The sequence below is a fragment of the Nansenia antarctica genome (genome assembly GCF_963989245.1).
Source record: "Nansenia antarctica genome assembly, chromosome: 15".
Lineage (NCBI taxonomy): Eukaryota > Metazoa > Chordata > Actinopteri > Argentiniformes > Microstomatidae > Nansenia > Nansenia antarctica.
Genome location: NC_137685.1, coordinates 6,599,803 through 6,614,425, shown reverse-complemented (window position 1 = coordinate 6,614,425; position 14,623 = coordinate 6,599,803). Strand labels below are relative to the sequence as shown.

General features: G+C 42.4%; 1 protein-coding gene across 1 annotated transcript in view; it reads left to right on the top strand.

Annotated features, from left to right (window-relative positions):
- Positions 1 to 8,489: 8,489 nt before the first annotated feature.
- itpr1b (inositol 1,4,5-trisphosphate receptor, type 1b) overlaps positions 8,490 to 14,623 on the top strand; it is a gene marked incomplete at its 5' end in the record, with an annotated part of 117,872 nt that continues 111,738 nt past the window's right edge. The window contains 2 exons of the mRNA XM_080545715.1: positions 8,490 to 8,581; positions 12,428 to 12,498. Coding sequence (XP_080401841.1) covers positions 8,490 to 8,581; positions 12,428 to 12,498 — 163 coding nt within the window. The remainder of the gene's footprint in view (positions 8,582 to 12,427; positions 12,499 to 14,623) is intronic.

Sequence of the window (14,623 nt, the reverse complement as noted above, 5' to 3'; positions counted from 1 at the left end):
ATGTATTTTTACATTTCTGGCTGAATTGGTCGGTAGGATGCAAATGAAGGGGAGGACAGAGAGGAACAGGAAGTTGCTCAGAGGCGTCAATGCGCCTAGACTGGGCTTATTGTAGCCTGCCTGTATGAGAGTGTCTCTGTTGACAGAAACCCAAGCAGCCATGACTGTGTTCTTCTTCCTGGTATCTCTCATTGAACTCTGACCTACAGGACAGGTCATAACAGGGGGGGGGGGGGCGGCTGGTGTCTGGCAAACTCCATTAGCCCTGAACACCCAGCTGCTCCTCCTCCAGAGGGGAATATGATTCACAGTCTGTGCACGTCGTAGATGGGAAAGGGGTGAAAGAGTGGGACACAACAGAACCATTGACTGTTGATGTATCCAGTCTGCATGGCAGCGAAAAATCGAAATGGCTCAGCGGTGAAAGGTCAAAAGTGCACACATGTTTCAGTGTTTGAACATTGCTCTTCTGTGCTCCCGATATGCCTTATGAGTTCTAGAAAGCTCAACACGACACATGGCCACTGGGCAACACCGACTAACAGAGTTGATTAAAAGAAAAGGTTCACATTTATGCCGACTCTTGCTGAGCAAAGATGAGTTACTGAACTCAAACTGTTCTCACTTGAGAGTGACGGATAGGGGTAGGACATGATACGCTTAGGCTTCATCCTACGTATTAGTTATTCGTTCTTTTATTATTTTAAATCACGTTCGAAATAAAAAGATTCATTCATTCATTCAAAAGATTCATTCATTCATTCAAACTAGAAAGATATAAAAAAAACTCAAAACAGAAGGCCAGATCCAGGTTGCAAGGGATGGTATTTACTGAAATGGAGGAACAGAGAGATGTTGTCTATTGAGTCATTGGCCTTTAAACAAAACAAGAATACTTATTCCGTTATATTCATCGATGTGTTGCTTTTAGTGTCTGTGTGTCCTGTTGTGTATGTATTATGTTTTTATAGGTCTAGTATGTATTGGCAAATGCAATCAAATCTCCCCTTTGGGATTAATGAAGTACTATATTATCTGATCTTAGTTGCTCCCAGCAGTGTCATGCCTGGTACACTGTGCCAGATCCAGAAAACACTGTTATCCAACATCCTCACCGCAGTCTATGCATGAGAAAACACAATACATATTTAGCAACTCTTAGATGTAAATCATCCATTCCAAATTGAGAATCATGGTCTCCAGACACAAACTAGGCACTAAGATTCATTATGGAATAAGTGTTTCATAAGGGAATCTTATCATTCATAACAATTTCCTCCAATTACAATTACAAAGTTGAATGGATGACCCCAGAGTCCATCTTTGTTGTTTTGTATGCAAATAATCAGCCCCGGCTATTTTGAGCTATACTAGGATTAAATTAGATGCCTAGCCCACACAGAAATAGTAACCCATAAACTCAGGCGATAGTCGTAGAATCAAGATAGCCATCAGCCATTGAGCCTACGCATCATTGCTAGTTGAGGAACGGCATCAGGCTGGAGCAAAAACACCAGTTTTGATGCCCCTTAAAATATCTGTGCACACACACACACACACACACACACAATGGCCATTTTGTCATCGCACTCTCTGTTTAACATTCCATAACCTTAGTTGTTGTATTAAAGAAAATTGAGAAAATGTAATTATGTATAATTTTAGTGTAGAAAATCCTAATTGAAACAGACACATCATATCACCCAAAGTCCCAAAGACCAAATCCACACCAAGCCAGAGTCAGAGTGTAGCCTTGAGTAATAAAGTAATCCTACATTTCTAAAATTAATTAAATCATTTCTAAAAGCTCTTAGTTAGTTGCTGTAGTGCAGGGAGACATGCACTGTGGGAGGATCAGGCCTCTGGTAGCAGACCCTGCCTAATCATCTTATTCCTTGGTGTTTTCATGTATCCATCGGAGCTCCTCAAATCCACTATCGGGATGACTATGCTGTCTTGAGATATCAGACAATACCACATGATTGCCCTGGTATTCAGTCACAACATCCTCCTGTGACATCTACTGCCCCCCAGCACTGCGTCTCCTGAAGACACCCGCTTTTACCCTCTACTGTGTCCCCTAAAAACTTCTATTGCCCCCCTTGTACTGTTTCTCTGTTTCTCCAGTGTCTAAATAAAAAATAAAAAAACCTAGGTTTAGAAGAAGGTGATAGAAGAAGGTTTTTCCTTCTATCAATGGCCCCGGGCCTGATTACTCTTCCTGCTACGACTGGTGGATTGATGATTCATTTGCTTAGTATTCAAATGTATTGATTGTAAGTCGCTTTGGAATAAGGCGTCTGCTAAATAAATGTAAATGTAATTAACAGATCAACAGCAGGTCAATGGCAATTCATTGATTATCTGTGCTCAATGGAGCTTCTAAATGAATACGGTGCAGTTGCCTACCAATGAGTGAAACTGCTCTTGTAATAGTGACAATTGTAGCCTAGTTATTAAGAATGCAGATGAGTTGATTTTAAGCACTTTGTTGTGTTGTAGGCACATCCAAGAACATGTCGAGAAACCTTCAGTAGTCTGTATCCATGATAGAACAAACTACATTTGTACTTGAGTGGTGAAGTCTGTCTCTAGACTAAGTAAATCAATTTCATCTTGTTTAACTCAGTGTGCTACTGTTAGTTATTGCTGTTACTTGTGGGCATCTTACCTGAAGCTTAGGGAGCAAATGTCCCTACCCAGCTACTGACTGACTAGAACAACATTTGGCACTTGAGTGAAAAAGAGTCCTTCCCTCTTCTAGCATTGTGACTGGCCCCTGGTCCTAGATTAGTTTTTATTATGATGACTGATGTATAGATGATTCACTTACTTTAGATATACTTGTACAGCACGGCACGCATTTGTATCTTACCCGTACCGTATTTTCAGAAACGCTTCTCCATTATACACAACAGACCTCCGGCCTCCGAGAACAGAATGCATTTCGCACCGGCCCGGGCAACATGGATTTTAAATGCTCCATTTTAAACGTCCATTGGCTGAAAAAGCTTTAATTTTGGCTCTTAGTGTTAACATGTCATTTTATGAAGTTTTAATATGTTTTCAGGCGAGAAAGTAACCATATATATTCCCAAAATATACTACAGGGCTACAGGGCGTCAAATACTAGGCAAACGTGTGTGTAAGACACGAATAAACGTGGATTTCATGCATTTCAAGTGGCATCTTTGTAATCATGGTGATTCAGTGAGTAATCCCCACTACTCTACACTAACTAGGCGAAATGTATTTCCATTTTCAGATTATATATATTTTTAAATGTTGATTGATCGCCGACTTGTTCCCTGTTTCACCAGCTGCTGTCACATTATGTCGTTATTGCTGAGTTTAGGCCCTCACTTTCTCTCTGTTGTTTTCGTCGTTCCGCCACACTCTCCCTTCTGGCTGGGGGGGCACAGGTGCACCGTGTTGGGCTGATTACACCATGGTGTGCTTCCTGCTGGCAGCCGCCTGATTGTCTAATCCGTGACAGCTGCGCCACAGGGTAGCATCGCCCTGCTATGACACTGACCTGGGGCCGGCGTGGTCACTGTCCATGGTGCTGAAGCCTGCTGATCGATCTCAGGGTGAGTCGAGGGGTTAACACAATGGACATAATCCTCTGTAGAGTCTAGAGTATTTGTATTGACAAATTAAACTCTTGTAAATCACATGGGGATCATGTCAAATACAGGATGATTCAAGGTCAGTCGTTGAGTCATGACTGAAAGGTGGTGGGGCAAAGAGAATGGGTGGACTAAGTATAACCATTTCCTTTTTGAATATTCTTATGACGAATAATTCATTTTCATTATACAGAGGAGTGAGTATGTTCTGCGGTGTGAGGAGAGTAAGGTGGATATGGAATGTAGGAGGGGACAGCACTCATATGTGACACGCTCTAATGCTTTGGTCGTCATATCGGGATCCGATGTAATGATCAGAGCTTTCTTTTGAAACATTAAAATATTCAGCTTTGTTGAAAATCAATGACAGACAACATAGTCAACTAACACCGCTTGTTTTGTGAGCCTGCTAACAATGTAAAGTAGTGTTATAGTTAACTAGGTAGCAGTGGGGATTACTCACCGAATCCATTGCATTGCAGTATTTTGGCTTGACTATTGAGTTTGTGTTGTGATTTTCAACAACGTTGAAATGTATTTCCGTGTTTCAAAATAAAAGTCTGAACATTTTGATTGGTTGCCGACTTGCGGCCCAAATGACCAGACCGTGTCACATATGGCAATCTTTGCAGCATGTACAATCTAGTTGAATTTCAAGATAAAAAAAACAATTTAGTGCAATATCGCTCAACAGAATTTAGATTATGAGGACACCACGGTGGAAGCTGCTGCTCTCCAAAAAACCCCATTGCTGCACACCTGAAGTTTGCCAAAGAGCACCTTGACACTCAACAACGCTACTGGGAAAACGTTTTGTGGACTGATGAAACTAAGGTTGAATTGTTCGGGAAGAACACACAGAAGTATGAATGGCGTAAAAAGGGCACCGCATACCAACATGAAAACATCATCCCAACAGTAAAGTACGGTGGAGGGAGCATCATGATTTGGGGCTGCTTTGCTGCCTCGCGGCCTGGACAGCTTGCCATCATCGAGGGGAAAATGAATTCCCAAGTTTATCAAGGTATCCTACAAGATAACATCAGGGTGGCTGCTAGCTGAAACTCAGTAGAAGTTGGATGATGCAGCAGGACAAGGACCGTAAACATCGAAGTAAACCTACTACAGAATGGCTTCAAAAAAAGAAAATCTGCCTTTTGCAGTGGCCCAGTCAGACCTTAACCCAATAGAGACGCTGTGGAATGACCTCAAGAGAGCCGTTTACACCAGACATCCTAAGAATATAGCTGAGCTGAAGAAGTTCTGTAAGGAAGAATGGTCCAAACTTCCTCTTGAACGTGGTGCAGGTCTGATCCGCGCTCGCTTGAGGTTATTGCTGTCAAAGGAGGATCGACCAGTTATTAAATCCAAGAGTTCACTTACTTTTTCCATGAGCACTGTGAATGTTCAATGAGTGTTCAATAAAGACATGAAAGATTATAATTGCTTGTGTGTTATTAGCTTAAGCGCATTGTCTTTGTCTATTCTTGTGACTTAGATGAAGATCATATCACATTGTATGACCAATTAATGCAGAAAACCAATCTTGCCACTTGTACATTCATATGCCTCACAAGGATGAACCCTATTCATAAAATGTAATTGATAACAGTGTTTTTGACCGTTATGTTTTTGCTGAGTTTCTCTCATTTCCTTTCAGTCACTGATATGCACAGCATGGGCTCTTGCTCAAAGGCAGTGCGTGGGTTTCTGGTTTTGACTCTGCAGGCTGCAGACACTGCTAACCCTAACCCATCCCCACACAGGCATGATATGCTTAAAACATCTAGGCGGTATGTAACCACAGGGAATTCATCCTTAGTTCATTGTTCATTGTTATACTCATTGAACAAGCAAGTATGGCATGCCAGCTGTTTGGGCCAACAAAGCCTGCTTTCTATCTCTGTGAACACTCAATTACCCTGTGCACTATTGCTGCTGTTTGTACTACCTTTGCACATACTATATTTTTGCATATTTGTACATACCTCTTTTTTTATAGTCTCTGATTTATTTATTTTTTCAAAGTATTTTTTTCTGATTGGGGCAGTCCAACTCATATGTTTCATTTCATTGGACTGACATAGTGAAGACAGACAGGAAAGAGGGCAGGGGCCGGATTCGAACCCATGCCTACATGGGCATATGTGTATGGAGGACCAAGTCTGTCAAAATTAACAATAAATATATAGATAAATAAATGAGTGTATGAATAAATAAATAAATGAATGAATACACACAGTAATTGACAGGCTTGGTCCTCCATATGTGTGCTTACTAATTTAATCATAATCATATTTAAATATTATTTTACGTTGTCTTCATGAACATTTTATCCTATTAAATCGGTCAATACATCAATAAATCTCTTTTAATCATGGCACATTATTTGTAGGTCAGGTTTATGATCAGGTTGGTTTTCTCCTGGAAACCACATTTCCCTAACACCCCTGCTGCAGTATATCTATGACCGAAAGGGGCGTTTCTCCAGAGAGCATGTGGAGTGAAAGAGGTAAGGAGCGGATTGCTACTAAGGACAAAATTCAACTGACAGACCAACGCCGTGTTTTCTAACCGGAGTGTCAAACTCAATACCATAATATGGAATTAAACCAGGACGGGCCAATGGAAATGCACGCTTGCTGATTGCAACCTGAATCTCTTCTGTTTTGCGCTGTAATTCTTCCTTTTTGCAAAAGGTAAAGTTCAGAGAGGAGCATCCTCATCTTTTATCATTGATTCTCCAGCATCCAACATCATCTGTCAAGGAAGTAGCCCACGCTCGTCAATGCGTGACGTTAGAATTATAATGTTCTATCTCCATTTTTGTCAAAATTGAGTTTTTTCCATGATCTGATCCATTCGGTGTTCATTAATGCCTGTGTGGTGTTATTTTTAAAATGTTGACATTTTTGAGTTAGTAATTCATAAAACACAAAGGTTCCATCTCACAAAACATAATGGAATGTAAAAACTTTGACGCTCAATATCTCTGAACTGCCCTAAACGGAGATAGAACCTTATCATTCTAAACGGAGATAGAACCTTATCATTCTAAACGGAGATAGAACCTTATCATTCTAAACGGAGATAGAACCTTATCATTCTAAACGGAGATAGAACCTTATCATTCTAAACGGAGATAGAACCGTATCATTCTAAGCTCACGTATTGATAATGACATTCTGCAGCCAGTTGAGATCAGATCAATCACGAATTGATCAACATGGGCCTTGTATGATGGAGTAAAAACAGAAACTTTAGGCTTTAACATGTTTGACTGTTTGTCCATGCACTTGGACATAGTGTTTATTTAGTCTTGTCATCACCAAAGAATCCGCTGTTGTTAAATGTAACACGGTACTTGTCAAACAACAGTCAGTCTTGTATCAACAACCATCAATCAAATAGCAAAAGCAAGTTCGATCTGCAAATAAACACCCATGTAATGTAAGACATGCTGATGGGTTTGCCAGTTAAACAAGGATAGTAAGAGAAAATAAATAAATGGCAGTGTATCATCTGTGCCCTTGCTCCAGGGATCAGGATTAGCCTACTGTAGCTACTTCTATTTATCATTATTAATTTTGTGCCATGCCTGTTTTGACGAATCACTATCTTTTTTTTTATTATAGATGTGTCATTCTTGGGATTTTGGGAAATTGACAGATTCTGGAATTCTGGAATTCAAATTTGTATAGGATTTTTAACTATTTAACATGTTTCAGATCCATTCTTTAAGAATGCTGAACAGGTGAAATTGGCAGTGTCTATAGAGTTTAAAATGTCTTTTATTTGATTTTTTTTTACCCATGGTTTTCTCCAGCAACCTCCACATGCATAGTTAGTTCTTGAACAAGGCTGTTCAACTAATGTATGATTAGCCAAAGGTAACAACAGATAAAGGGCCTCTCTGATCTATGCATTTACCATATTCAATAAAAGGGACTACTGTCATGGACATATTGCCTGTAAGTGCATATCCTTTGCATAAGCCCAGGGTTAACAAAAATATTAAACACAGGATAAACCTTGCAATTATGATTTGAGATAATGAATGTAAAGACAATTTGTATTAGCTCTCGTACAAAGCTTACGTATCTTGTAACACATTGGACACAACAATTGGACTACTCTCTCTTGAGACACATTGGAGCAGTTTCATCAGGACTGGTATGGTACAGTTTCACAGAGATCACTTTATTTAGATGTGGCCTCTTCCCTTAGGACAGAGCTATATGTTAAATGCTGTTTCCATGTTTTCATTATTGCTGTGCACTGAATGTGTGAGATGTTTGGGCACTTGATGTAACCTAGTATCTATGTTAGTTACACAAATGCACACAGTTGGCCTGCACTGTAATGCACAAAGTTGAAGAGATCCGTGTTTGATGTTAGGTAAACATGAGCCCATATCTTAATGGCACTCTACAGCAGCACTCTTCACATTCTTCAACTGCAAATCCAACATTTTATTCCCACTCTCAGGAAGGACACTCAAATCAAGGTTCTGTTGATCTACGTTAGTCAAGTTCCTCATGCAAACTGCCCAAGCACATTCCTGTACTGTGCACTGTACCATGTGGAATTGCATAGTTTTGTAGATGTAGCCTTATCCCGTGCCATAAGTTTATCATCATGTCAAACTGCCAGATATCCTATTAACTCAATGTCTGAGCTTTCATGTTTTGCGTTTATAATAATTCACGTTCACAATTCACATTCGATGCTTTGCAGAAAGTCTCTCAGTCGCTGCGATAGGCAGTGTTATTACCGTCAATTATTGCACTGACTTCTATGTGCTTTGTCATGCTAACTGTCGTCTGTTTATTTTTCAGGTACAGTCAAGAGTGAGGAAACATGTCGGACAAGATGTCCAGTTTCCTCCACATGGGGGACATTTGCTCCCTTTATGCAGAGGGCTCCACTAATGGATTTATCAGCACTTTAGGGTAAGTGCGCCTGTTGTTGAACTGGTACTGATGAAACGCATCCTTCTAAACAGACAGTATCAGAAACCCCAATCATTTTAACCACAGACATTTGACATAGTGCTATAGTGCATTTGACAAAGTTCTATTTGACATAGAACATATGAATTTAGACAAACAACTGTGTACACACCCAGCACAACACACTGTATAAACAATAGACTTAGGCTCCACCAGTGTAATGATTCACATTGTTGGTGTTTTGGGGCCTAGGAATGGATTTAAACGGCTTACTCTTGACTCATGGCTTTGACTTTCACAAGCTTCAATACCTTTGTTTGTTTCGCCACATTACTGGCTCCCGGTGTCAACTGAAGTGGAGTGTATAATGAGAAAAGTCAGACTGCAGAATGCTTGTCATGGAGGTGAAAGTGTTCTATGCCCTTAGAACAAACTTTGAGGAATGGCAAGGGAGAGAGGGTGTTGTGGAGTGTGAGAGGTAGAGAGGGTCCCACAGGTAATTTAAAAGCTGAGATGAGGATTCTGGGTACAGCGGAGTGGAGTGTTGCAGTTGAGAGAGGCGTGATGTTTGCAGAAGACAAACTAAGGGAGGGGAGACAGTGAAGGACTGGGGAAAGTCAGTGTTGTTGGTGGAGGGAGGGGTGGGTCTTCAGGGAGGAGGGTAGTTGGGTTTTCATAGTCTGAAGGTGATTCGATGGACATTTGAATTTTTTCCTCTTTTTCTCTATCATGAGTTACACACGACTCTGCAGAGAGAGAAGTACCGTTAGTGTGTCTTCAGCTTCCTGTCTGAATTTAAATATTGAGAGCTTACGCTGTTACATTGCACAGCGCCTGCCTGTTTAAATTGAGCTGTAAATCTAGTCCAGTTAAGTTTCCCCTTAAGTGCTCATAGCCATTTGTCACAGAGCTCCGAGTTTTCACGCCTCAACGTTCGTCTCTGCCACAGTGAGAGGGAGACCGTTAACTGAGCTTGACTAGACTAACTAAGGCTGATGGCCGTAGCCTGACAGCTCACCTGGGAGGGTGATGATACATTAATCCAGTGTTTAGTACTGTGATGTCAGTGTGTGTCATTTCTCCTTTCTTGTCTATTTTCTGCTCCCGTGTGTTTGTTTTTCTCCCTCAGTGGAAATTAACACAGCATCTACGTTGCTCTCTCCTCCCACTCTCCTTTTTTTAGCTTCTTTAATCATACCTCATCACTATTTGGCACTCACCGGGACCCCTTCCAAGCCCTTGCCTTCCTTCCCTCAGAAACCTTGCTCTTTCACAAATTGCTGTCGTGCGTCACCCCCCGACCATGGCAACAAAAGCTTAATACCGCTTTGAAGACCCGGCACCTTGACAGGGGGCTCGTCTGTCAAGTTGCCCAGCTGGCACCGTTCCGTTCTGCCTAGTAATCATTTAATCTTCCCTGTCCCCGGCAGTGGTGGGGCCACTGTTAGCAGATGAGTTAAAGAGAGAGCTATATTTAGCTCACAGAAAGGTGCTACTGTTGTTGCCTTTTGTTTATCGGACCTTATGAGAGACAGCCGTGTCATGAGCCACCTGGACCTCAGCTGGTTTAGAGAGGACTGGATGGAGGCAGGGCATAGTCTGGCTGCAGCAGGGCCGGTCCTAGGCATTTAGGTGCCGTAGGCGAGAGTATGACTTGATGCCCTCCCCCCAAGTTTTAGGGGCGCCACCACCACCACTACCACATTAAGCCACCAGTACTGCCTCATGGTTCGCAAGAGGCGAGTGTGACTGATCGAAGCGTAATAGAGACAGTATGCTGAGACATATTTTCATAGAGACATGAAATTCACAGAGACATACATTTAAAAAACATACTTTTTTGGCACCCTACCAGGCATTTGGCGCCCTAGGCGACTGCCTAGTTCGCCTATGCCTAGGACCGGCCCTGGGCTGCAGCATCCTGAGAAGAGCCATGGAGTGCAACACTGCAGCCCTCAACTTATAATTACCCCCATTGCATCCCTTTACAGCCTGTGCATCCACATTCAGATAAATGAGGTCTTGACGTTTATTTAATGCAGACTCAAGTACAGTACACGTGTGATGCGTACCACAATGCAGTACTGTGCTTCGCTCCGGCGAACCTGTTCATTTGCCTTGGGGGAGATCATGTTCACGGTGCACCCTGCTCTCAAATCGTCTAAACAACATCATAACGCCCTACTGTACTCACACCGCAGGAGTCGGGCTATAAAAGGAAAGTGCTGATTACACCGAATCCAGAAACCCATTGAGGTGTCATATTTGTCCCCGTGACTAATCTGCCAAGCCTCCTGTATTTTATTTTGCAAGGGGAAAGGCCTACTGCGTTTAAAGCAGCAGGCAGGGAGAGAAACCTGATAGAGAGGATGGAAGCAATGTTTGGTATGTCTGATATAAAGGTTTTTTTTCTGAGTGAGAAGTCCCACTATTTATTATTGGATAGAGTTAGTGAAGATAGACAAGAAATGAAGGAGGAGAGGGCATGTCAGCAGGGCATGGGCCGGATTCAAACCCATGCCAACATGGGCATATGTGTGCACTGTAGACCGCGGTGCTAGACCACTGGACCACCCCAGGCCACAATCTTTGCTGATGTAGGTCAAATATGAGATGGATCTACTACTCCAGAAACCAGAGAAACCAGAGAGTTGTGTTTACATCTATCTAAAATCTTTGATTATTATTAATTAATTATTATAATACCTCCTTGAATATACACAAATACCAGGGAAGAATGCCGAGGAAAACTCAACCCAAGCTGCTCTTGCCATATTTATTTTTAGCACAGAGTGTTTGGCTTAGGTCTGAGCAGACTGGCTTAGTGTTGCTGAAGTCAATGCCTTTACAGCAGGTATGGAACGGAGCCCATCCACGGTATTCGGTTGTTAAGTCTGACATCACGCGTGACGTTTAGCAATTTCCAGGTCCAAACTAAAAATTCCCCGCTCCAGAGTAGGCTACCAGTGTACTAAAGTGGCAGTGACAGTTCAATCGTTTTTTAGACTGGGATCTATTCATACAACAAGGGACACAGCACTTTGCCTTTTTTCCCATTTGTCAGCGTCTTTGAGCCTCGGAAAAGCGCTCTACAAATATAATTAATTATTATTATTACTGCGGCATTTCGAAGAGAGCGCCTCAGCCAACGTTGGACCCGGAAACACGTCACGACTTCACAACCGAATACACTGGCCATTGTGTCCTTTATGTAGTCTTCCCACGTTTTTCTAAAGTGAGTGCTCTGCCTTTCTGAAATGAGGAGTATTTAATGGGCAGTTCCTACAATAATCTCCCCTGTTCGTCTCTTGAACAAGATGCTTGTTGTTCGTATAGTGAAGCAGAGTCGTGACACTATGCCGTGCCATCTTGACAAAAGGAATGCAGTTATCAAAATGGACCCATATGAAAAAATCACATTTGTTATGAGTAAAAGAGAATAGGTTATTTTTGGTTGAGTCTTGAGGGATTACAGCACAACACTACCCATGCACAAGCATCAGCTGCTTGCCAGGAGTGATACATGTCTGTTTCCAGTATTGAGGGTTAGATTGATGTGTAGTCAAAGGGAGTGTTTGATTGACATCTGTCCCTCCCTCCCTCCACCCCAACTCAGAGAGCTATGGACTGTCTTGATCTGAACACTTGATCTCTTGGCTCTTTTGCACTTCTTATATTTATATTTATTTATTACTTTTTGCACTATGATGTTGGTTTGCACTGTCTTGTCCTGTCTTGCACCTGTCCTGTTGTAAACTGCGCTCCACTACCAAATTCCTAACATGTTTACATGTCATGGCAATAAAGTCTTCTGATTCTGATTCTGTCGTTGACCCCTCTCTCCAGGCTTGTGGATGACCGCTGTGTGGTGCAGCCGGACACAGGTGACCTCAACAATCCACCCAAGAAGTTCAGAGGTAAGACAAGGAAGACATCCCCTCTCACTTGATGTCTGAGCATTATGACATCACCCTTGTTCCTTCAGAGATTAAATCTATTGTTCAGAAGAGCAGACTTCATCTGTAGAACTGTATGTAATAAAAACAAACTGTTGGGAGCGGTGATGTAATTGGACCCACAAAGGCATTGTTGGCTTTGGGGTATCGTTTGATATGTGATGACCATAGTCCTATCTGATATCATGGTGCTTTATGATGCCAAATTGTCATAGCGCTCTTATGTTATGGTACTCTGTGATGTAAAGTGTAATAGTGCTCTATGATGTCATGGTGTCATGATGTCAGGTCAGTATGACTATGTCATGTAATGGTGCTCTTTGATGTTACCTAATTCAACTCACTGCAGTTTAATCTCATACCAATGCTCATGATGTCACCCTCTGAAATCCTAGTAGATGCTCTGTCGCGCCAAACTTTGCCACCTACCAGTATTAGTCTGGGCCATCAACTGCCCATAAAAATCAAATAGTTTGAACGCTCAAACGTGCATTCCCCAGACTAATCGGCCAAATACTGTCCGGCTGTGACGTCATTCTACCGCTGTGTGCTTACTACCACAGATGAATGTGTAGCCTATATCTTAAACTGGGAAGACATTTCATTCTACATATGGAAGGGCAAGCATCCGAGGCTAAATAAAGTGCAACTTCGGAAACCCAAGAGCGAGCGAGGTATGGCCCTACCCAATTTTCGATACTATTACTGGGCAGCCAACATACGCTGTGTCACATTCTGGTCACCCTACCACGGTCTTGAGGATCCTCCACCTTGAGTGAAGATGGAGCTAAGCTCCTCCAATGCTCTATCTGTTGCAGCACTTCTCGGCTCCCCGCTCCCCCTCCCCTCTAAAGGTAAAATCGATAACCCAGTAGTCTGGCATACGTCGAGAGCGTGGGCCCAATTTAGAAAGTACTTTGCCATTCAGGGCTTCTCCCTCTCAAGTCCTATACTTTCCCAACCATCTCTTTCCACCAGCTAAGCTCTCTAAAGCACTTCAATCCTTTTCCATGCCAGTCTCGAAAAACAAGATTGTTGTTTTTTCGAGACTGGCATTGAAAAGGATTGAAGTGCTTTTAGAGACCTTTTTATCGACGGCAATTTTGCCTCGTTCGCACAGCTTGCAGAAACATTTGAACTACCCAACTCGCATCACTTTAGGTATCTGCAAATTAGACACTTCGCTAGACCTGTGATACCCAGCTTCCCCAACGCGTCAGACACCAACACCGCCGAGCTATTTTTGTGTTTACACCCTATGCGCAGTGGACTGATATCTGAAATATACCTCAGGCTGTCAGACATAGGACGAGCTCCTATAGATAACAACAGGGCCGCTTGGGAACAAGACCTGAGCCTCACGATAACAGAGGAAGTATGGGACACAATATTCGGTCTTGTGAACACGACATCACTATGCGGTTCACATCACAGTTTAATCCAATTTAAAGTAGTGCACAGAGCCCATATATCCAAGGCCAAGTTATCTCTTATGTACCCCGAGGTGGATCCCCGTTGTGACAGATGTAAAATGGAGGATGCGACCCTTATCCACATGTTCTGGACATGCCCCAGCTTAGAGACATTCTGGAGAGAGGTGTTTGGTACGTTGTCCCAGGTTACAAGGGCGGAGTTAGAACCTAACCCTTTGATTGGCCTTTTTGCTAACCGCTGGGGAGAACGATACACTCTTCACCCCCACCCAACGCCGTACGCTCTCTAGTGGAGCAATTATGTGTGAAATTAGCATGCTAGCAGTGTGTTTTCATATAAAATGTCCATAGCTACAAAAAGCTATAGCTGACTAGTGAGCCTGCATCAACCTTAATGATATTCAAGTGCAAGAAGATTACATTTGTCTTCCCAGTTTAAGATACACACATTAATCTGTGGTAGTAAGCACACAGCGGTGGAATGACGTCACAGGCGGACAGAATTTGGCCGATTAGTCCGGGAATGTGCGGAATGCAAGTCGGCATAGCGACAGCGTTCGAACGATTTGATTTTGATGGGCCGTTGATAGCCCGGACTAATATTGGCATGCGGACAACATTTGGCATGACATCTCCTCTAACACTCTGAGTTC